General features: G+C 45.0%; 1 protein-coding gene across 3 annotated transcripts; it reads right to left on the bottom strand.

Annotated features, from left to right (window-relative positions):
• Window positions 1-1,981: 1,981 nt before the first annotated feature.
• COQ7 (coenzyme Q7, hydroxylase) lies at window positions 1,982-24,701 on the bottom strand. Of its 3 annotated transcripts, none has more exons than XM_058710331.1 (7): window positions 24,589-24,701; window positions 19,879-20,057; window positions 18,333-18,447; window positions 17,446-17,585; window positions 16,696-16,764; window positions 16,209-16,287; window positions 1,982-2,000 (listed from the first exon to the last, which is right to left on the bottom strand). In XM_058710331.1, the coding sequence occupies exons 1-6, from the start codon at window positions 24,659-24,661 to the stop codon at window positions 16,210-16,212; spliced, it is 654 nt and encodes a 217-aa protein (XP_058566314.1). In that variant the 5' UTR covers window positions 24,662-24,701; the 3' UTR covers window positions 1,982-2,000; window position 16,209. The 3 variants fall into 3 exon arrangements, with proteins under 3 accessions (XP_058566314.1, XP_058566313.1, XP_058566312.1); XM_058710330.1 differs by lacking the exon at window positions 1,982-2,000 and adding an exon at window positions 14,703-15,623; XM_058710329.1 differs by lacking the exon at window positions 1,982-2,000 and having other exon boundaries at window positions 15,945-16,287.

Raw genomic sequence — 24,701 nt, 5'->3', positions numbered from 1 at the left:
CGAACAGGTTGCTCACTTTCTCTGAACCTTCAGCAACTGTCATCCTCTGGGATGTTTTAGTCCTTGGCCGCTTGGAATGCTCTCACTGGAGGGTACGACGCCCTTCAACCTATCCGTTTGAGCCCCTTGCAGATGTAGATGTGATTTCTAAGTCTTGGAGAGTTAGCTTTGTCAGTGATCTCGGACTCCTGGCTCTGGAGTTCTCGAGCATCTTCTAGAACCGTCCCCCGCCCCAGTCTGATGGTGCTGGAAAGCTGGCGTAAAAGATGCCCCTCTCGGCTGGCAGCCCCACTGTCCAACTCTTGCCAGGCCACATGAGGCCATCCCAGCCAAAGGAGCATCTTGTTTGTCGCTCTGTGCTCTGGCCATTAGCTTGACAAAACGCCAAGTCGCCTTCACATACATTTCACTTGAACACAAGAACATCCTTCACTTCTCTTCCTTTGTTAAAGATACATTGTGAGGAGAGAAGGAGCGAGCTCGGCTGTCTTTTTATAGCCCCTCTGCAAAGGTCAGGCTTTCTTCTGCAGCTGGAAGTGGCCCATGACACACTGTGTGCATAAAAGGGACGGCTTATCAGCCTTGCCTTCATGTCATGGCTGTGCTGAGCACATAATCTACCTCCCTTTTCTTTGGCAAGGCCACCCGGGGCTCACTTTCGTGTGTTTAATTTCTGATCCTGCATGAGAGGCCCCTTCCCCAACATCCCCGTTCTTTACGAGGCCTTGAACAATACTCACCTCGTTTATCCGGGATGCCCAACTGGTCCATATCCCATATGAAGTGGGTGTTCAATATGTATCACTGAAAACCCCAAACCCAAACTAGGCACCGTTTGCTGTAACCCTGTAGAGGGACCAAGAGCCAGGTACCCAGGCATGTTCGGAGTTATTTTAACAGAACAACCCTCTTCCCACTGTGCGGCTTTTGTTTACGTGGCAGCTACCTGTGTGGGTTACTGATCATCCATTCAACATCCATCAATTCAACACACACCTATTGACCACCTATTCACTATGTGCCATCCTCTGTCCTAGGTGCTTAGAACACCTAGGTGTTCCAAGTGCACTCAGGAAACAGAACAAAGACATCAGCCCTCACTGAGCTGCTATTTTCAGCCTTGTACATTACAGTGGGGACCACAGAATTTATTGTCCGAACTCGCTCTTGAGAGGGAAAACGGTTACCATGGATAAATAAGGTGGACAAGAGGCATTGGCCAGGGCTGTCAGCGAGGCGTGCAGTGGTTCAAGATCTTGCCTTGAAGTGGACACAGCTCAACAGTTAGGTGCTTCTATAATGGAGAGAGCATGTGCTTTGGAGGGAAGCAGCATTGGATTTGAGTCCCAGCTCAGGGACTTGGTAACGGTGTCATTGACTACTTATCCCTTCTTTCTGAGCGTCATGTGTCCTTTCCTGGGTAATAAAACTTCAGTGACGTAACACATGGGAAGCATTCATCCCACACCTGGCACATAGTAGGGGCTTAACAAATATTGGTTTCCTACCCTTAACTCAGGGCCAGCTCCCCCGACACACACACACACACACACACACACACACACACACTTCCTAGATTTGGAAACTATTCTTTAATAGCTAAGCAATTTACTTAGATCTGCAAAAACAAACAGACAACTTATATTCATTAAATAGCTACAGGGAAATTTCTATTGGAAGAAAAGAGAATAAGATCAATGAGAAAAATCTTAATAATTACCTATGTTTATTGAGGATTTACTATAAATACTAAGTAGTTTTAGTTACTATAAATACTAAGTAGATTATGGAACTAAGTGTTCCATAATCCTTACAATCCCTGTGAACCAAGGCATGTTTCTATCAACCCATTTTAAAGATAATGAGAGCAAGGTCTAGATCACAGTTTACAAATGCTTTCTGTAAAGGACCAGTAGATAAAAAACTAATGTTTGGTGGGCCATACGGATTCTGCTGCAGGTGTCAAAGTCTGTCTTTCTGGAGGGAAAGCAACCATAGACCTGTAAATGAAGGACAGGGCTGTGTTTCAATAAAAACTGATGTACAATAACAGCTAGATTTAGCTCCCTGACTGTAGTTCCCTGACCCCTGACCTACAACCTCATCAGGCTAGTGAAGTGGTTCATCTGGGATTTGAACTATACTTATATATACCTGTAATTCACTGTTCTGCATCTTTGCGTAGCCCCAGTATAGTAAGTCTTAGAGATTTTTCCATATTACAACAAATAGAGCCACCTCATTCTTTTTAATGGTTGCAGGGTCATCCCCGATATGGCTGAGTCTTAAGTTGTTTGGCTGGTCCCCTCCTAACAGGTACTGAGATGGGTTACAATCTTTTGCTGTTGTGAATAGCGCTGCAGCAAACATCCCTGTACACGTGTCATTTTGCACATGCGGAACTGTGTCTTCAGAACAGATGCTGGAGTTCCAGCCATCATATGCACATCCTTGGTGGAAGCAAGATTTGGGGGAAGGGGAAAAACAAAAGCCAGTTTTAGCTCTTTGCCCCATTCCTTAAGAAGCTTTCCCAAAACCCCACCTAAGAACTTCTGCTTGTTTTTCTGGCCCGAATATAGTCACGTGGGCACATCCCATTGCAATGTGGAGGGAGAGAATGCGGGCTGCACAGAGCCCAACGTGGAGACTGAGGCATCAGGTAAGAGATGACAGCGGCCAATACTTGTGAAGAGGTGATAGGAATGCAGAGAAAATGGCAGGGGTTTGAATTTTTTTAAATATGATAACAACTTCCAAATACTCTCTAGCTTCACTGCCTAGAAATCAATACCAAAAGCCGCGTCTCTTTTGCAAAGTGATTTATTCTTTCTCTCATCTCCAGTCATCTAGAACAAAAAGAAGGAAAGGGGGCGGAGGGAGAAAAGGCTTCCTGCTGTTGGATTCACTCAGCAGAGAATGGACAACCTCCCACCACCCTCACCTGAGATGATCTCAGTCTGAGCGCCTCCCCTGGGCTCCCTTGGAAATCGGTGGAGAACATGATACCCTACAGGACTCCAAGGAGGCAGGGGTGGTCCAAGCTGTCCCTCCTTGCTGTGGCTTCTTAAGATACCCTTCCCTCAGAGGAGGACAAAGTATGAAGTGTGGGGGCACCTGGGTGGCTCATTCGGTGACTTTGGCCCAGGTCACGATCTTGCAGTTCATGAGTTTAAGCCACACTTCAGGCTCTGCACTGCCAGAGCCTTGGGATTCTGTCTCCCCTTCTCTCTGCCCCTCCCCCACTTGCGCGCGCGCGCGCGCGCGCGCGCGCGCGCTCGCGCTCTCTCTCTCTCTCTCTCTCTCTCTCTCTCAAAATAAATAAAAATAAACTTAAAGGGGCGCCTGGGTGGCTCACTTGGTTGAGCGTCCAACTTTGGCTTAGGGTCATGATCTCGCAGTTTATGGGTTCAGGCCCCACGTTGGGCTCTGTGCTGACAGCTCAGCCTGGAGCCTGCTTCCAATTCTGTGTCTTCGTCTCTCTCTGCCCCTCCCCTGCTCATAATCTGTCTCTCTCTCTCTCTCTCTCTCTCTCTCTCTCTCCCTCAACAATAAATAAATATAAATAAACTTAAAAAAAAAAGTATGAAGTGTGAGGGGACTCTCAGTCTTGGCTGTCACCCAGGACACCAAGGGCACCTTTTCCCTCTCTCTCTGGAGGTATCCCCTGTCCTCCACCCATCTTTCCCTTACTCTAGGCCCTGTTTTGACTAATGGCATTTTGCAGAAAAATTGCAGATAATTTTTCTTTAGACACCATCTCATCCCCTAACAAACACTTCACATTGTTAGCCACACCCTTCCTTATCACCTTAATATGGAATTGCAAAATAAACCTTATTTCCATGTACTTTGATCGATACCTGTGACTTTCTATTTTCTAATTCTACGTACAAAAGCTCTCCAAATACCTCAAATATGTCACGGTCCTGCTGAACCCTGAGTGAAGTCATTACAAAATGTTATGGGTCTAAAAGGATTGGGGGAGGGGAGATCCTGGGTGGCTCAGTCGGTTAAGTGTCAGACCCTTGATCTCAGCTCAGGTCTTGATCTCAGGGTCGTGAGTGCAAGCCCCAAACTGGGCTCCATGCTAGGCATGGAGCCTACCTAAAAATTAATTAATTAATTTATTAACTAATTAATAAAAAAATAAAAGGGTTGGGGGATGGTAATTCCAACAGAAGCCCTCTCTACCTGCCAAAGAAATGAGTTTGAAAGCAATTCAAGGAGGTAAAATTACAGATCTTGAGATTAATTCAGTATTGAGAGTGAGGCTGGAGATACAGTCAAGGATGGATTTGGTGTCTAGTTTAGTCAGCTGGGTGGCTCTTTCAATCCCCAACGGCTGGCACTCTATCTGGTACAGGGCAGATGTTAAATAAATGTTTACCAAAAAAATTTTCCCCAAAGCAACCACTTCCCTTGATTTGATTTCCTTATTTCTGTCCTATATTTTGACTGTTTTCCCAGTCATTTCGCCTGAAACTCATCACTGACTCATCTTTTCTTTAGGTCCTGTGTTAGTCAGGGTTCTCCAGAGAAACAGAACCAAAAGGATCTACATATACAGAAAAAAAGAGACTCACGTGATTCAGGACACTGTTAAGTCCCAAGATCTGCCGTCTGCAAGCTGGAGACCCGGGAGGGCCAGTGGTTTAGCTCGAATCTGCAAAAGACCAAAGAGCTGATGTTCCAACGCAAGTCCTGAGTCAGGAGAAGACCAATGTCCCCATCCAGCAGTCAGGGAGAAGGGGTTCCCTCCTACTTTCTGGAGAGACAGGCTTTATGTTCTATCTAGGCCTTTGACTGATTAGATGAGGCCCACCCATGTCAAGGAGAGCATTCTGCTCTACTCAGTCTATCAATTCAAATGTTAATCTCAACAAAAAAACACCCTCACAGAGACACCTAGAATCCTCTTTAGCCAAATGTCTGGGCACCCTGTGGCCCAGTCAACTGAACACAAAAATTGACAAGTCCTTTCTGATTAGCCAACAATTCCCGCTCTTCTTCTGGAGAGGTAGTCTCTATGCAGTCAGGGTCCTGGCAGCAAAGAGAGGCACACTCAAAAGAGGCTAATACAGGGAGTTTATGATGGGACTATTCAGAAAGGCAAGGGCGGGATAAAGGAAACTTAGACTTGAGGACTGGTCTACAGTCCCCTAGGGCCTACATCAGTCAGAAGCAACCGTGACCTCTGGGCCCGATGGAGCAGGCAGAGAGGATGTGCCAGGTGCGATTAAAAGCACTTGACACTTATGACTTTTAAAAAACCCACAATTTGGGGGCACCTGGGTGGCTCACTCAGTTGGGTGTCCAACTCTTGATTTAGGCTAGGGTTGTGGTTCGTGGGACTGAGCCCTGTGTCCTGCTTGGAATTCTCTCTCTCTCTCCTCTCTCTCTGCCCCTCCCCTGCCCGTGCTTTCTGTCTCTCTCAAAATAAATACATAATTTTAAAAATCCACAAATTTATTGAGATATAATTCACATATCCTACAATTCACCAAGTTAAGTCGCAATTCAGTGTCTTCTAGTCCATTCACACAGTTGTGCAACCATCCCCACGGTCTTAGAACATACTTCTTACCCCCAAAAGAACCCTGAACCCCATAGCCATCACCTCCCAACATCTCTGTTGCCCCAAACGGAGGCAATATTAATCTACTTTCTGTATCTATTGATTTGCCTACTTTGGATGTTTCGTGTCAATGGAACCATAATTTGTGGTCCTTTATGATTGACTTCTTCCACTTCGCATGCTGTTTTCAGGGTCATCCGTGACAACCCAGGTGCAGTCATTTTACAAGTGGGGAAATTAAGGCACAGAGAGGTTAGGTAACACCCACTAAGTAGCAGAGCAAGAATTCACACCCAGGTGTTGTGAACCGTTATGCTACTCTGCCTGCAACCACAGAGCTCTCACCCAGGTCCTCACCATGCTAAACGGGAGCACTATCCTAATGTCCCCCCAGTGGTGTCAGTCCTCCCTGCTGTACATAGTCCATCCTAAACCCGCTGCCCCATTTACCTTCACTCAAGTTTTGTCTCCATCATGACCCCCAGGGCTCAGGGAACAACAGGCCTTTTCCTTCCCCAACATCCGTTCTCCCTCATCCTGGTGAGGGAATTCTGGCTTCCTTTGTGGAAACCACCCTGCCCCTACTCTTGGCCCATGTGGGTTGGGTGGAGGTGTTCCCACTCCATTTGTTTCAAGAGCAAACACGTGACTGGAGGGGCACCTGGGCGGCTCAGTCCTTGAAACATCCGACTTTGGCCTCGGTCATGATCTCATGGTTCAGGAGTTCAAGCCCCACATTGGGCTCTGTGCTGACAGCTCGGAGCCTGGAGCTGCTTCAGATTCTGTGTCTCCCTCTCTCTCTGCCCCTCCCCCACTCGTGCTCTGTCTGGTCTCTCAAAAATAAATAAACATTTTTTTAAAAAGCAACCATGTGACTAAGGATGGCCAATGAGAGCACCGCAATCTCCTGGACCACAGTGATTGGCTGATGGTGAGGAGTGTGACCTGATGGGAGAAAAATGAGCCTAGAGGTGAGGGACGGGTATGTGCTGGGGACTCTGGGAAAGCAAAGTTTTCTCTCTTCTGCAGAAGCTAGAGGAAGAGATCTTCATCTTTCTAGTGGCTGGAGCAGTGTTAGGAGGTGATGCATGGAACTGCTGCAGTAATTCTGCCGCCACACGTGGGGAGGGCCCCTGGCGGGTCATTGTGAGCCTGATATCGACACTGTGGAAAGCAGAGAGAAGAGAGAGAAGCCAAGTATTTGGTTTGTGCTCCTGGATCAAACCATAGCTGAAGAGAACAACCTCTGGGTTTTTCATTTAGCAAAACTAATAGTTCCTTTTACAGCAGAGATGAGATGTTTTGGGTCTCTTCTAAATGTTATAAAAAAGGACTGAAGTTCATGTTCTAAAGGTTTTGTTTTTGTTTGCTCCACAGTACTTACAATAATATGCTCCCTTAAAACCAAATAATTGAGATAATTATTCATTTAGTGGCCACGTCTCATTTAAGCATGTATACATACACAGAGCATCAGCAAGCAAGTGCAACAGGTGGCATCTCCACACAGGGTTTCATTGTTTCAATAAGGCCAGTTGGAAGCTAGGCATGGAAAACATCACACAAAGGCTGCTCCCCACCCCCACCCCCTGCAGAACGGGGAGCATCGCTCTTCACCATTGTTTCCACCTGATGAAGAACGTGTTTCCAGCTGTCATGGCACTGAATGGGCCGGAGAACACTGGAACTACAAGTCACATCTCAGCAGGAAAGAAATGGAACAGAGTGGAAATCCCGAATCAGCCTGGAAAAATAAAATGTAAAGCAGGGGAAAAGCGTCTATTCGGGGGCAGATTTAAAATAAAGCCCTTGGAATGAACCACTGATTCTTAACTAGGCCTGCACATCAGAGCCCCTATGTGAGTTTTTAAAAGACATTTATCCCCCAGGCCAGCCGTGGAGCTCCTGCTTCGGGAAGGCTGGGTAGAACAGATGCACATTTGTTTTTAATCTCAGGGTTGACTCTGATGGAGCATGCCCAGTTAAGTGTTCCAGGATTAAGAGTTAGAAAATTCTGTATAGCCCTAGAAATGTAATTGACATTTTAAAAAAGGAAGAAAGTCGGTTAAGCGTCTCTTGATTTCAGCTCAGGTCATGATCTCACTGTTCCTGAGTTGGGCTCCGTGCTGACAGCACAGAGCCAGCCTGCTGGGGATTCTCTTTCCCTCTCTCTCTCTCTCTGTCCCTCCCCTGCTCACGGGAGCATATGTATGCACATGGACTCTCTCTCTCAAAAATAAATGAATAATTTTTTTTTTTTTAAGGAAGAAAGTCACATGAAGAGAAATTCTAAAAAAAAAAAAAACCAAAACACAGCAGCAAAAAATAAAAGCATTTTGAGGAAGAAGACTTGAGACACGGCCGCAGGTTAAATGTTGGCCAGGCTCATCCCGGGTTTGGGATGCAGATGCACAAGAAGACACTCAAAGGTTGACCCTCCTGCCTGACTTCATCCTTTCATCCAGAAGTTTCTGTAGAAGCCTCTTTTAGGCAAGAGGCTTGAGCAATGGAAACCTAAGTAAGGTAAAAGTGCCCCCAGTGACCACTGGGCTGAATGCTAACAGGCTCAGGAGGCGACCGCCTCAAAACATGCACGAGCCCTAGCTGACCAATGGGCTACTTCCAACTAGGCACAGGTACCAAAAAAGGAGAATTCCATACATTCCATACCTCCTCACCTCTCCTCCTTAACTCCAGCCTCCCCCCCACCCCCCACCACTGCCTCTGGACTGACAGTCTGCTCTTCGCTCCCTTGCAATGTATTCAACAAACTTCTAGCTCTTGTATCTCCTGTATTCTGCCTTGAGCAGAATTCTTTCACCGCCTGCACCTCAGGCCTCCACCTCATCGGGTCCCACCACAGTGTCTAGGTTGTTCATACTGAGATCAGGAAGATTGTTTGTCATTACTCGTAATTACTCGTGTCAATTCACTTTCTTCCACCTCACGCGTTCACATGGGCTTTTTTTTCTTTTAGCTAAGATTCATCTATCACACATTGGCGGAGGGCCAATGAGGTGTGCGAACAGCCCTTGACTTTAATAAGGCCACAACATGTTGGAGAGATGTCAGGAAGGCAGGTAGTGACCACACGATGGTAGAATAAAGTACCAGGGCAAGAAGCTCAAGTATGGAGAGATAAGAGACGGTGTGGGGTGACGTCACTTAAGAGATAAGCAGTTTAGAAGGGCAAATGGCCTTCATCGCCTTCATCGGAAAAAGGGCGGATTGTACAAATGGGAGGAAGGTGTGTGTGACCAAGGTGTGTCCAGGGAGCAGCGTGAACTGAAGAATAAATATTCAACGCTGCCCCTTGGATACTGTTTGATGCTTGAAGCTGGTCTCTCCGTGTTTTACTCCTATACAGAGACTAATCGTCCTGCCCTGTTTTCCTCTCTCCCTTTCCTAAAGGAGAAAATGAATCATCCTCCCTGATAAGGGATGCTCTCAAGTCAGTGGGCCAGAGCAGACTGGAAGAGCCCTCCGTCTCCTGCAGTGTGCAAATGTGACAATCCATTCCCGTTCAACAACGGAGATCAGGAGGTGGGACTACTGGGGCCCGATTATCACCACACGTAGCAATGACCTCGCCTTGCTCACCAGGCGTTGTTCCTGGGACATTCTGGACTGACGAGCAGGGCAGGCTGCGCGCCCGGACTCAGAACTCGGGGCGAGGGCGCCCTCTGGTGGCCGCAGGCGGGCGAAATGAGGCCCAGGACCTTCCATTGCCCTTGGCGCACCAGGGAGCTGATCTTCCTACACGATCCCAGATCAAAGGACCTGTCGTGTTCTGTCACAGCCCTGCAGGGCTGCCATTTCCGGAGACAGGAGTGGGAGGAAGCACGTCCCCTAAGGCAAGAGGAGCTTTTTAAACCTTTGAAAATACATTCAGCAGGAAAGCGCCTTGTGCTCTGGCAGAGCCAGAAAAGAGCAGTTTTGTGGAAAGGTTTCTTTTGTTCCTCTCTGTTGGGAAAGGTCAAGTTTTCTTCTCAAATCACCGGATCAAGAAGTTTTAAGGAGGGCCTTAAGGAGGCCCTGGGGTGAGGATTCAGACTTTTTATCACATTCTCAAAAAGTTTGGAACCTCCAAAAAGGGGGAAGAACCCTGAGAGGTCTCTCCTCCTGAAATTCCATAGAACTATGTTCAAAGGTGGTCGCCTAAAGCATCAGAGGTCCCCCATTTTGGTGCTATTAATAGCCCAAACGTCCACCTGACAGAGGAAGAGAGGAAATTAGAAGCCAAGGGACCCGGTGGTTAAGTTCGAGGCTCTCCAGCACCTGCAGACTCTGTTTCCACCTCCTCCTCCTAAAAGGGGTGAGGAAAGTACCTGTTCTGAGAGGCGGTGGTGGGAATGCGGTGGGTGAAGCAGTTAGAGCAGTTCTGCAGGGTGGCAGGAGGCCAGTGTCGCGGTAGTGGTGGTGGCTTAGCGGGTCAGAGGGATGAGGTGGATCTATACATGCTGTCTTAGAAGGATGACCAGCATAGGTCTCTAAAAGGAAAGCACAAACTGCAGATCAAGACACACAGTATCACTCTGCACAGGGAACACTACAAACCCAAAGGTGTACATGTATGAATAAAAGACTTATTATTTTTTTTTAACATTTATTTATTTATTTATTTTATTTATTTTTTTTTTTAATTTTTTTTTTAATGTTTTTTATTTATTTTTGGGACAGAGAGAGACAGAGCATGAACGGGGGAGGGGCAGAGAGAGAGGGAGACACAGAATCGGAAACAGGCTCCAGGCTCCGAGCCATCGGCCCAGAGCCTGACGCGGGGCTCGAACTCACGGACCGCGAGATCGTGACCTGGCTGAAGTCGGACGCTTAACCGACTGCGCCACCCAGGCGCCCCCATTTATTTATTTTTGAGAGAGCGTGAGCAGGGAAGGGGCAGAGAGGGAGACACAGAATCTGAAGCAGGCTCCAGGCTCTGAGCTGTCAGCACAGAGCCGGACGCAGGGCTTGAACTCATGAACAGAAGACCATGACCTGACCCAAAGTCGGATGCTTAACTGACTGAGCCACCCAGGTGCCCCTGAATAAGAGATGTTTTAAAACGAGTCTGGAAAGGTACACAATGAATTCTTAATAGTGGTTACTTCTAAAGATAGATTTGGAAACAGTGGTTTTTTTGTGTGTTTTTTAACCTATATGCAGTTTATATTGTTTCATTTCGAAGCAGCGATTTCTTTGGGAAGTGGGGGGGGGGGGGAAGAAAGAAAAAAATGTACTGTCTTATGTGACAGATTGCTAACAACTAATCACAAAGTAAGGCAAGTGGTCAGTTTCCTGAAAAGCAACAGTGGTCTGCAGAGAGATTTACTTGTCACTGTAAATACCTTTAGCACTGTTGGAATATTTCACCATGTGGACGTGTGCATTTTTTTTTTTTTTTACAAAAAGTTTTTTTTTTTAATTTTTTTTTTTTAACGTTTATTTATTTTTGAGACAGAGAGAGACAGAGCATGAACGGGGGAGGGTCACAGAGAGAGGGAGTCACAGAATCTGAAACAGGCTCCAGGCTCTGAGCTGTCGGCACAGAGCCCGACGCGGGGCTCGAACTCACGGACCGCAAGATCGAGACCTGAGCCGAAGTCGGTAGTTTTCATTTTTTAAAAATGGCAACTGAAAATTGTATTTAGTCCAGCAAAAATTTACTGAGTGTCAGGCACTGTGCCAAGCTGTGAAGGCATGGAAACGACTAACGTGGTCTCTGCCATCCAGGAGTTCACCGTCTAGTTCAGCTTCTCAAATCTAATGTGCTTAAGTGTCATGTATTGGTTAATTATTGCTGTACTTAACCAATTACCCCAAAACTCAGCAGCTGAAAACAACAAACATTATCTAACATAGTTGCTGAGAGTCAGAAACTGAGGAGTGGCTTAGCTGGCTGATTCGAAATCCGAGTCCCACATTATGTTGCAGTCAGGATGTCAGCAGGGGCTGCATCATCTGAAGGCACGACTGGGGCTGCAGGATTCACTCCCAAGATGGCACACATACGTGACTACTGGCATGTATGTTTTCCTAAATTGAGTGATCTCAGAGAGAAAGGTGAAAGCTGCAATGTCTTTTATGAGCTGGCAGCCTTGGCAGTCACACTCAATCATTTCCACCACTTGTTAGAAACAAGTCACTAAGTACAGCCCACATTCAAGGCAAGGGGAACAAGGCTCCACTGAACAGAGGACTATCCAGGAATTTCTGGCCAGAGTAGAAAACCACCACATCTTGTCAAAATGCAGATTCTAATTCAGAAAGTCTGGGGAGGAGCCCTAAATTCTGCATTGCTAAAGTGTTGCCAGGTGATGCCACTAGCTGTTGGTCTGTGGACCACACTTTGAACAGCAAGGGAATCCAAGACATGCAAAGAACTATAGCTCAGGTTGTCTCTTTGGAACTATCCTGCTTGCAAGAATAACATCCTTTGTCCTCCTGGCATCATCTTTGGATGGTGTCCAATTTTGAAATCACATTTTCCCTGAAAGGTCAGAGCAGTAAAGTAAGGGAAAGACAAGATTACCTTGTTAATACACGAGGACAATCTGTAATGGAATTATAAACAATCCCAGGAGGATTCAGAAAATCTCTCTGGTCTTGTTCTGGAAGCTCTCAGAAGCATAAAACATCAGCCATCAGTTCTAAAGCAGGTGCTAAACAAACGGCAGCAAATCTGGGCTTTTAATAAGTATTGTACAAAATGTCTTTATAGGACTAAGACTCCTGACTGCAATACTTACAGAATTAGCTTTGATATGGGAGGGCAAGAAACAGCAAGAGCATCTCAGAAGATTGAGGCTTCTACAGGCTCTGCTGACTTGAAGGGTGGCACATTAAGGAAATCGTTCCCCCATTCAACAGACTGGATTGAAATTGGCTTTCAAATACGGCATAAAACTATAAATAACTATAAATCGTCTATTTTTTATTGCTATGATTCACATTCCATAAAATTCACCATTTTAAAGTGTACAATTCAGCAGTTTTTAAAAATCTGTTCACAAGGTTGTACAGCCACCACCACCAGCTAATTCTAGAACATTCATCACCCCAAAAAGAAACTGTATCCAAAAGCAATTGGTCCTCGTGTCCCGCCATTCTTTACAACCCTAGGTAACCACTAGGTTATTTTCTGTCACTATGGATTTGCCTCTGCTGAACATTTTCATATACACAGAATCCTACAATCTTAGCCTTTTGTGTCTGGCTTCCTTCACTTAGCATTTTTTTTTTTTTTAATTGTGGTAAGTATACATAACATCATTTAAACATTTTAAGTTTTTATTTATTTTGAGAGACAGTGCAAATGGGAGGGGCACAGAGAGAGGGAGAGAGAGAGAGAGAGAGAGAGAGAGAGAGAGAGAGAGAGAGAATCCCAAGTAGGCTCCACAGTGTCAGCACAGAGCACGATGTGGGGCTTGAACTCATCAACTGTGACATCATGACCTGAGCCAAAGTCATGAGTCGGACACTTAAGTGACTGAACCACCCAGGCATCCCTATCATTTAACCATTTTTATGTGCAGAGGTCAGTGTCAGTAAGTACATTCACACCACCATCTGCCTTCACTATTTTCCTCTTTCCTTTCTGAAACTTTGTACCCAAACATCATGTTTTGAAGGGTTTTTATGACCAGTTTATGTTCTATTGTATGGATAGGCTACATGTTGCTTATCTACTCATCAGCTGGTGAACATTTGGATTGTTTCCACTTTTGGGCTATGTAACATTGTTACAATCATTCGTGAATATGTATTTGTTTGAATATATGCTGTCATTTCTTTGGGGTTTATACCTAGGAGAGGAGTCACCGTGTCACATGGTAACTCCGTATTTAACTGTCTGAGGAACTGCCAGACTGTTTTCCAAAGGGGGCTGCACCACTTTACGTGTCCGTTGCAGTGTGCGCAGATCCAATTCCTCTACACCCTTGCCAACACGTTATTTTCCACTATTTGAGCAGCGCCACACTACCCACTGGCCACACTAGTGGTATCTCATTGTGGTTTTCCCTATGACTAATGATTTTACACCTCTTTTCAAATGCTAGTGGCCTGTGTCTTCTTTAAAGATGCATCTATTCAAATCCTTTGCCTATTTTTAATTGCGCTCTTATCGTTGAGTTGTTAAAGCGTTTTTTATATAGTCTAAATACAAATCCCTTATCTGATCTATGATTTGCAAACATTCTTGCTCATTCTTTGGGTTGTCTTTTACCTTCTTGATAGTATTCTTTGAAAGCACCAAAGTTTTTATTTTGATTAAGTCCAATCTATCTGTTTTTTTCTTTTGTTGCTTTATGCTTTTGGCATCCTATGCAGAAAACTAATCTAATCCACAGTCACACAGATTTACTCTTATGTCTTCTTCTATGTGTTTTAGCATTACCATTTAGATTTTTAATCCATTTGAGTTCATTTTTATATATATACTGTGAAGCAGGGGTCCAAACTCATTCTTTTGCATGTTTGTTAGTTTAATCATCAGCAAGAAGCATAGAGAATGGCCTTTTAAACATTAAAATAAATAAATAGATAAAAGGGGTGCCTGGGTGGCTCAGTCAGTTGAGCATCCGACTTCAGCTCAGGTCATGATCTCACAGTTCATGAGCTCAAGCCCCATGCTGGGCTTCGCACTGATAGCTCAGAGCCTGTTTTGGATTCTTTGTCTCCTTCTCTCTCTGCCCCTCCCCCACTTGTGCTCTCTCTCAAAAATAAACATTAAAAATTTTTTTTTAAAGAGAATGGCCTTGAGTTTCTTGGTAGCGTCTTTTTTTTTTTTTTTTTTTTTCCTTTTGGCTGGAAGATTTGGAGTTTTATAGCAAATCATATGGTATGGACCCAGAACCCAGGAGCCCAGCCTGGCCCAGTAGCATCTTTTCAATAAATCTGTACTGAATTTTGCTGCGAAGCACATAGTCTTGAATTCTTACATTACTGGTTATGTGAAAATGACTTCTAACAAAGGAGAGCTATTTCTTCATTCAATCCCACTGAAGACTATCTAGTGATCACCTATTATGGGTCAGTGATTAAAACAAAGATTCCTGCCTTACAGAGAGCTTACACTCTTGCAGGGAGAAACAGACAAAAATAAATAAATAAATAAATACATACATACATACATACATACATACATACATCATGTAATATGTCAGAAGGCGGTAAGTGTTGTGGGGAAAAACTGCAAGAGCTGAGCAAGTGGGATGAGGCAAGCAGTAGGGTGGGGTTTGCAGTTCTGGAAAAGGTGGTCAGGGAGAGCCTCCTTTAAAAGGTGACATCAATAGGGCACCTGGGTGGCTCAGCTGGTTAAAAGGTGACATCAAGCAAAAATCCAAGAGCTGGTGAGGGATCTGGCCATGCAGATATACAGGAAGGAGCACTGCAGGCAGAAAGAGAAGCCACTGCAAATGCCCTAGGACAAGACAGTGCCTGGTATTTTGAGAAATGGCAAGGAGGCCAGTGTGGCTGGAGCAGACTGAGGAAGGAGGAAGTGGTCAGAGGACCAGATCATGCGGGTTCTTAGAGACCATTTTAGGGACTTTGACTTTTGTGCTGAGGAAAGTGGGATAAACCACTGGGGAGGGGGGGTTCCGAGCTGAGCAACAGTAACAAGGTCTGGCTTCTGGTTCAAAGGATCACTCTGGCTGCTGGGTTGAGAATGGATTGGGGGAGGCCAGGCAGGGCAGGAAGAATAGTTAGGAGGCTTCTGAAATAACCTAGCTGAGATGAGGGTGGTTGGGCCCTGAGTGGCAGCAGCTGAGGCCGCAAAAAGGATTTGGCAGAGTCTGCAGGATGTCCTGACTGACTGGATGGGGGTGTGATAAAAGCAGGTGTCAAAGGTGACTGCAGAGATTTTTGGCCTGAGGACCAGAAGGATGGAGTGGCTATTAACTGTGATAAGGAAGGCCACTGGGGTGTCAGGATGGTGGGGTGGGGGTCGAGGAGTTCTGCTTGGGGCACATGGAACTTGAGATTCTCTCTGACTTCCAAATGGAGGGGACCGGCTGGCAGGTGGATATTTGAAGATGAGAAAGCTGGGCTGAAACAGGAATGTGAAGGAATCAACCACAAGGCAGGATGAGATACCAAGAAAAAGATGACAGACAGAACAGGGCCAAGAACCACAGCCTGGGACCCTCTGGCACTGAAAAATCCAGAGAAGAGGAACAACAGCTAAGGAGGCCACTGGAAACAATGGAGACAATGACAGTCTTCCACTTAACGATGGATTTGACAGTCTTGCTTTGTCAATCTTCAACACCCTCATGTTTTAAATTACCTTTGGTTAGAAGTAAATTCAAATTTTTTTCCCCTTAAAGATTTCTGTTATTTTCTTAATGATTCATTCTTGATGTTTAAAAAAAAAAAAATTAACTATGCCCCAAACAAGCAGCAGCTTCGTCTGTTATTAACTGGAACAGACCTGGCCAACAGTCAGCCTTCTGGCGTAAGGTGGCACAGGAGAAAAAAAAATCATCACTAGAGACTTTTATTAATGAAGAAAAAAAATAACCTCTTGCAGTTTATTAACAAAATTCATACAATGACAATTGCACAGTTCCTTTTCTGCCAATGCCCCTTGTTTAATTACTATCCTTTTTTATAGACAGAAAAGTGGACATACTTTAAAACCTTTCTGATAAATATATTGCCACGCGGCATCCGGCCTGGATAACGCTCTTCAAAACAGCATATGCTGGAGCCTGTTGAAAACGACAATAAGCAAACAAAAGAAACATGTTCTACGTTCACTTGTAGCAGTAAGATACGGCCTGAAATGGCAGGGCTGCAGCTCTCTGGATAAGACATAAGATCTAAACATCTCTTTTAATTCAAAAGGTTGGGAAGCTTCCACTATTGCCAGAAAATCTGAATCATCTGGTTTCTCATCGGGAAGAGGAAAGAAGCTGCTAGGGGGAAATGATGAGAAAGGAAGCAAGAAATAAGACTTCCCATTGGGAGCAATGCTTTTGCCTGATTTTTTATCAAAGCAAAGTATTGGTGGTCACTATGAAATCTATTTTTCTGGAAACAAAAATTTTCCCACCCTTTACTCTTCCAAATAAGGTGCCCGGGGCAGCACAAGCAAATAGTAAAGAAAGGTCCCCTACCAGCTGTGCGTCATGTTCAAGGCCTATGTCATGGTGCTCGAGCTCTTCATCCCGAAATTTCCTTATCACCTGGTTAAATAAAAAGAAATCAAAGAAAATCAAAAGAAATCTGTTGTCCTATCTTCTTCTAGAGGCTAAAGCTTCATTCTACGGTCTAAGATAGGGGTAGGCAAAGTTTTTCCTATAAAGGGCGAAAAAGTCAGTTATTCAAGCTCCGCTGGCTGTATGGGCCTCTCCACAACTACTCAACTCCGCCAATGTTTGGGGGACAGCAGCCACAGACACATTAAAGAATGGGTATGACTGTGTTGCAACAAATCTTAATTTACAGAAACAGGTGGTTGGCCCCAGGCCAGGGTTTACCAACCCCCAATTTACACTTGAAAAAAAATTAAACAGTTCCCTTATTTGTAATAGAAAATTACATGAAGATATCTATTGGTTAATTTATTTAAGCTGAAGTATTTATGCTCACAGCATTGGCTCAGAATCTATCAATGATCCAGAAGTGGAGAGAATACAGTTGTGGGCTCAGGAGACACGACATGGCTTCTGGTCCCAGTTCTGCCCGAGCATGTGACCAGGGCACATGACTTGAGCTTTCTGTGTCTCTTGCCTATAGAATGAGGCACTCACCTAGGTTTCTAAGGCCATGTCATTCCCCAACTTGCTATTTTTTTTCCTCCCCACCAAGTTGCTTACCTACCCTTTTCGCCCTTATTGGGCTATTTCCAGAGTATATTCAAATACCTGAAGAAGTTCCTCATATTTTTCAGGATCCTCCTCCATCAACGTCCTGATCTGGTTGTTGTAGTGATGTGCTATAGACTCTTCCACAGCCACAGTGCAGGCCATTGCTCCCTCCTTCCCAAGCAGGGCGGTTCCCGCACCTGGAATTGTCAAATCCAGCACAGAAAAGGATGGGACAGACACTACACCGGTGCGGGAGATCATGTCAGGTCAGGGTTCATCAACCGGAGCACTACAGGCTCTAGGGCTCAGTAATTCCTTTTTGTGGGGGCCATCCTGTGCACTGGAGGATACTTTAGCAGCGTCCCTGGCCTCTACCCACTAGAGGCCAGAAACACCCCTGGTTGTGACAACCAAAAATGTCTCTAGACACTGCCAAGCATTCTTAGGAGCAACCTGCCCCCAGTGAAAATCGCTGTTTTAGGTGGTACCAGGTCACACTGTCAAATCCTGAATCACAGAGTAAGAATGCTATTCTCTTTTCAATGTTCTTTTTAGCCCTCTGATTATGGCAAGAAGAAAGTCCTCATCTGGAGTGAGTACATCTTTATTTCTTTCCCAACATTTACTCTTCTCCCTTTTTAAGAGTGAGCAGGTCTTAGAACCTTTGTCAGGGAACATCATCGGGCTACAACTGAATTGCTCTAGTTTTTTTCTTCCTCCAATGTGTTTGTTTTTACTGTACTTTCTATTTATAAAACCACTGATTTAAATCCATAAATATTTAAATAAATTTAAGCCAAAAAAAAAAACGTCAATTTAACTTTAAGAAATATTAAGTCAACAAAAAGGCTGTAAGAGGACACAGAAAGAACTGTGGATTCAGTACTTTAACGATGCAATTGCCCCAGATCCCTAAGCTCAAGCAAGCTCTTCTGGACACATACCCAGTGCAAACCCCACCACGTTCCAGAAGGGCATCAGAATGGTGGGCCGCACCCTAAATGCAACCATCAACTCGTTGAACTTTTTCAAGTGGTCCTTTTCTTGATCCCACATTTTCTGTAAGAAAAACATAAAAATAAATGCAAGCATTACTCAGAGACCACCTGCTACATGCCAAGGAAGCTCCATGCCCTGTCCTTGTGGGAGACAGGAAGCACAAGGGAGATGGAGGAAGAATGAGAACCGCTATTTCTCCCCTTCCCCTTCAATCACCCAAGGAAAAAGCGAAGCATCGGACTAAAAAGCATCTTGGATATGGAGAAGAGAGTGCCAGCAAACCAGAAGAAGAGCCATTATCTCCATTCCAGGTTAGCGGGCCATGAACCATGGTTCCAGAAGTTCTGAGACCTGCAAGTGCCTTTTGTGTTTTAATGTTTACTTATTTTTAAGAAAGACAAACAGACAGAATGCGAGCAGGGGAGGGGCAGAGAGAGAGGGAGACACAGAATCTAAAGCAGGCTCCAGGCTCTGAGCTGTCAGCACAGAGCCCGATGCAGGACTCGAATGCACAAACTGCGAGATCATGACCTGAGCCGAAGTCGGATGCTTAACTGATTGAGCCATCCAGGTGCCCAAACACATGCCTCTTTGAGGACAAGGTCCACACTAAAGAGAAATGAGATCCTCAGCCCACTCTGCAATTAGGAGAGCAGAGAATCACCGATTGTGTAATTTCCTTCTAGAATGCTAGAAGTATCATTTACATCAAAGGATTAAGTGGGAAAGACAAAAGAGCTAACACTTAGCTGGCACGTCCTAAGTGCCAGGTGCTATCAAATAGATTTATGAAGGCAATTCATTTAATTTGCACTAATTGTCATTATCCCCATTACACAGATAAAGTGAGGCACAGAGAGGTTAAGTAACTTGCCCAAGGGCTCACAGCAGGCAATTTAACTTGTGCTGAGTGTCTATTACATACCAGATGTGGTGTTAGCTACTCTATGCCAGCTCATTTATTCCTCACGAAAACCCAATGAGGTAGGTATTATCAGTTCATTTTGCAAATGTGGAAATAGAGACCCAGAGAGGTCATGTAACTTCCCCAAGGTCACAGAAGTAGGAGGTGGAAGAAAGCTGGAATGTGAATCTGGGTCTTTGTGACTACAGAGCCCAGGCCCCTCCCTCTGCCTCTCAGTATAAAATATAAAATATCTCCACTGGGAACAGGATCACAACCTCTCAGCAATTGGTGCTTTCACCTCATGTGATGATTCTCAAACGTTTTTAATTGCCCACCCCACAGTGAAATGTTAATACTTCAGATATACCATATATCTGTTTATGTACTATATGTCTCTACTTGATACATACAAATAATAATATACTTTTCCCTCCCTTGACCCCACCTTAGTAACCGATTTTTGTTCTCTTGGGGACAGTACCTCCCTTGACAGTGCATGACGTAATGTGATTCATGACTTGAAGACCTTTGGATCCCCACGCTATTCAGTGAGGCCAGCCTGAGAGGGATAACGGAGCACCCACCTGAATGACTGGCCCGACACTTGTCCGACCCAGGACGGCCATCTGCCCTGCGTAGATTCGGTTCGCTCCATATTCACCTGCATGATCCACCCGGATTATTCGATCCACAGCTGCCCAATTGATATTGTCTAAGGTCATTCCTGAACTGTAAAATCTGACACTGATTCTTCTTCCATAAGCTGCAATGGAAATGTTTATTCTTCATTACTTTCGGGTAAAACAGATGTTTCCTTTTACAGACAGAAGAAAGGGGTACCTTGGAACTAAGGTCACAGATGACTTCCTCGTAGGAAGGATATCCCCATAAATGTATCCTGTTAAACCTGCAGTTTTGTTACTTTAAAAAAATTTTTTTAATTCTTTTTTTTAACGTTCATTCATCATTGAGAGACAGACACAGAGCATGAACAGGGGAGGGGCCGAGAATGGAGAGACACAGAATCTGAAGCAGGCTCCAGGCTCCGATCTGTCAGCACAGAGCCCGACACAGGGCTCGAACTCACAAACTGCGAGATCATGACCTGAGCCGAAGTTAGATGCTTAGCCGACTGAGCCACCCAGGCGCCCCATAGTTTTGTTACTTTTTAAAGTAGGCTCTATGCCCAACATGCGGCTTGAACTCATGACCTGAGATCAAGAGTTGCATGCTCTACTGACTGAGCCAGCCAGCCCCCACCCCCTTTTAAAAGTGAATTAATTACCAACACTTAAAACATAGAGTTTACCTAAAGATCTGATTCTTCTGGCTTCATGTTAAACATATAAAGATCTGGAAATACTGAGCCTGTCTTTTCATCAGGCAGTGAAAAAGACAGGCTCAGTATTTAACGTGGCAGTGACCTCTAGATGAGCATGCTTCTCCAGTTCACCTCCCCTCAGGCCTCTTCGTTCCCAATGCTGGCTGCATAAGAACTCCTAGGGAGCTGTCAAAACCATGGATGCTCCTCCCCAGTCAATCCCCGGGGTGGGGAGAGGAAGCAGCCATATTTTTAAAAAGTTCTGTGCAGCCAAGGTTGAGAACCATAGATTTAAGTTCTCTCAAAACACACATGGGCGTTGGATTTTGAGAGCAGAGCCTTACACCTTGAGTTTCATCTCCTTATGGTACATCATCAGTTCAACTGAACTCTTGTCTTCAAAATGTAAATTCTTCAAGATAGATTAAATTTTGTCTTTAAAAAAATCTCCTAAGAGGGGTGCCTGGGTGGCTCAGTCAGTTAACCATCTGACTCTTGGTTTCGGCTCAGGTCATGATCTCATGGTTTGTGGGATCTCACACATTGGAATTTTTGGGATTCTTTCTCTCCCTCCCTGCCCCTCCGCCGCTCACATTCTCTTTTTCTCTCTCAAAATAAATGAAATAAACTTAAAAAAGATCTCCTAATCGTTAACGCCTTGATTGTATTCTCTGAGCCTTGCATTAAGGCATCCCCAAAGTTTTTTCCCCTAAGAGCCTTCCAATGTGTTGTTATGTGTATAAGATGTTATCAGCTCTTTTTGTAGATATGAAAATGCGGTGGACGCAGCTGTCATGTGAACTTTGACTTGTACTGGTGTCATCTTGAGATGTGTCTTAAGGCTCTTATGCATGACTACCATATCTTTAACACATACTTCTATTCATTTAGGCTAACTTCAACACCCTGAAAATGGGTGCAAAACTTCACTTTTATTAAAAAAGATTTGAGTGCTTTGGACACAGGTGATGGGGTAGGTCTGCTGAAATCTGAGTGATTCTGTATTCTGGGGTTTTAAATGCTTCACTAAACAAAGGAGCAAGGATATGGGGGTCTGAGGCCTTGTGACCCAGCTCTAATCCACTCTTCTGCAGGACCTGCTCCATCTCACTGTGCCTGCTTGACTCAAGAAACTGGATGGAGTCTAGGAACTGGACACCAAAAACTAGATGGAGTGCAAGTTCTGCTGAGTGTAATGTACCACTCGGATCTGTGCCATCAGACAGTGGGTCACTGTGGTCCAGTTTTTGTGATTTCTTATTTTATTATCATTATTTTTAAAAATTTATTTATTTTGAGAGAGAGAGAGAGACAGAGAGAGAGAAGGGGAGGGGCAGAGAGCGAATCCCAAGCAAGCTCTGCATTGTCATTGCAGAGCCCGACATGTGGCTCAAACTCACAAACCGTGAGATCATGACCTGAGCTGAAATCAGGAATCAGATGCTTAACTGAGACACCCAGGTGCCCCCATGACCATGTTCTCGTATGGAGAACAATTTGACACATTTGACAAAGTCAGGGTTGCCTGTCCAAAGTTTTCTCCTCCAGGTCCAAGGACTGATGCTCCCATGAATCTTACCTCCTTACAGAAATAGGACTCCTAGGAATTGGAATTGAAAACAATGAGCTGGCTCTACTTCTCAAGATAATCTTGTTTGCTTGTTCTTTCATTTGTTACTCCCATCCCAAAACATGTTAATAGGAAAGAACTTACAGCCCAGGACTCGTTTTCTAAAAACACATTTCATGAGAAATAGCAAGGGGCTGAGTACACAGGATGAGTGTAAACACACAGCTGACTTCTGATGGGCAGGACTGTATTTGTACTAAAAACATACCACACAGTTCCCCAGCACTGCACTTTTCCAGGCTCAGGCACCTAATAAATGATTTTTTGTGGGGTGTGTGGAGGATTGGGTTGTATTATTTGCCATTTTTATCTTTTCACAATCTCTGTAAGGTATCTTTAAAAAGTATGGGATCGGGGCGCCTGGGTGGCGCAGTCAGTTAAGCGTCCGACTTCAGCCAGGTCACGATCTCGCGGTCCGTGAGTGCGAGCCCCGCGTCAGGCTCTGGGCTGATGGCTCGGAGCCTGGAGCCTGTTTCCGATTCTGTGTCTCCCTCTTTCTCTGCCCCTCCCCCGTTCATGCTCTGTCTCTCTCTGTCCCAAAAATAAATAAAAAACGTTGAAAAAAATTAAAAAAAATAAAAATAAAAAGTATGGGATGAACCACAGAAGGAGCACAGAGCTAGAGCCAGAAACTGTGTCCTGTTTGTTTAAGTTTACTTATTTATTTTGAGGGAGAGCGAGCGAGTAGGGGAGGGGCACAGACAGAATTGCAAGCAGGCTCCACACCAGCAGAGCTGAGGGGCTCGAACCCACGAACCATGTGAGATCATGACCTGAACTGAAACCAATAGTTGGACGCTTAACCGACTGAGCCACCAAGGCACCGTATACATGTTCTATTCTCTAACACTAACCTTGGACAAATCAGAATTGCCATTTCTTACATATAAAATTGGCAATAATCAGGTTTTTTCCTTTTTAAGGAAACCTACAATAGTAACACTTTTCTTACTGAATTATCATGAAGATAAAATGAGATAAAGGAAGCAAAGTAACTTTATAAGTGATAAAGAATGATTTTTATTGTTATGCTCATTGGCTCAACAAAGGAGCATTAAAAGTCATGTTTAAATATCCTGCATTGAGTTTTGCCTGCATTGTCACACACTTTAAAATTGCGAAAAAATAAGTTGAGGCCCTGTGCTAGAAGCTCTCAAATGTATCATTTTAAGTTAGTGCTTTCCCACAGTGTGAAAAATCTAATAATGATGGTACCTAGGAGATTTAAAGTAGTATACAGGAAGATCTTAAGTGGCTTATGAACATGCATTTAATAACACCCACGTAGTTAAGAGTTACTCTCTTTTAAATTCTTTTGCAATCCCTTTGATTTCATCAAGGAGAATGTCTCAGTTTACAAATACCTTCCTAATATTTGCTAATCTTTTTTTCCCCCACCCAGAAAGACTGTTCGGGGTTCAAGTCTTGGTAGGCAATAGTATCTAATACAACGTACTTTTTGTTTTTAACCCATTCATTTTTTGATTAGTCTATTTGGGCCAGGCAATACTTGGTTTTCCGTCTTCACCATAAGAACTTAGCTTCCGTGAAATTATTTAATTTAAAAATGGAACACACTGACGTGCTCGGTCGGTTGAGCATCCTGACTCCGGTTCAAGTTACAACCTCTCGGTTTGGTGAGTTGGAGCCCCACCACATCCGGCTCACTGCTGTGAGACTGTCAGCTCAGAGCCCGATACGGATCCTCTGTCCTCTTCTCTCTGTCCCTCCCCCGATTGTGCTCTCCTCCCCCCATAAAAATAAATATTTTTAAAAGATGGAACACGGTTATAGAAAAAACACATTTGGTAATCAAAAGTACAAACTTTTCTAGTACATGCAAGACATTCGAAGGTCTAGCTAAACAAAAGACAATGCGACCCTGTAAGTCAGGAGTGGGACCTGCACTTCTAACAAGCCCACGCGGCAGGTCGCGCGACTACTTTGCCTAGCAGGGCTCCAAAAGGCGGCTATGATGACGCCCATAGACACTGAACTTGCAAGGTCTCCCTCCACCTGTCCTCAGCCTGGAATGCCGACGACACCGGCAGTGACGTCCCGTCAGAAGTGTACAATTATGTCATTCTCCCGCGTGCCAACTGCGAACGGACACTCCAGCGCGCCCCAGCCGAAAACCACGCCCTCCCGCCCCACATTCCCCCAGAGCACCACAAACTCCGCCCCTCCTGTCAGCGGTCCGAGTTTCCCATTTCGCAGTCGCGCGCCGTCGCAGCCCTATGACGTATACGACGTCTGCCCCGTGACCTCTACGGCCCAAGTCACAGGCGAAAATTCCCTGGTTCGGCGGTTTAGCGCGCTTATGCGGCCGCGCTGATTCTTTACCTGGGAGAGGCCGCAGGGCGCCCGTGCGCAGCCGCCACAGGGAGCGAACCGCCGCCGCCCCCGCGCAGCTCATTGCTGTGACAAGGTAACCGCTTCCCTGAGCGCAACGGCCA

The sequence above is a fragment of the Neofelis nebulosa genome, chromosome 18, assembly GCF_028018385.1.
Source record: "Neofelis nebulosa isolate mNeoNeb1 chromosome 18, mNeoNeb1.pri, whole genome shotgun sequence".
NCBI classification, from domain to species: Eukaryota; Metazoa; Chordata; class Mammalia; order Carnivora; family Felidae; genus Neofelis; species Neofelis nebulosa.
The sequence above is the reverse complement of the archived record's forward strand: the minus strand, read 5'-3'. Positions and strand labels throughout refer to the sequence as shown.

Excerpts from the sequence above, each read along its gene's own strand:
- COQ7 (XM_058710331.1), bottom strand. The coding sequence starts at position 24,661 with ATGAGCTGCGCGGGGGCGGCGGCGGTTCGCTCCCTGTGGCGGCTGCGC. Across the intron at positions 20,058-24,588 it reads CGCCCTGCGGCCTCTCCCAG|CTTATGGAAGAAGAATCAGT; the intron begins GTAAAGAATCAG and ends TTTCCATTGCAG. Across the intron at positions 16,288-16,695 it reads TTGAACATGACGCACAGCTG|GCTCCAGCATATGCTGTTTT; the intron begins GTAGGGGACCTT and ends CGTTTTCAACAG.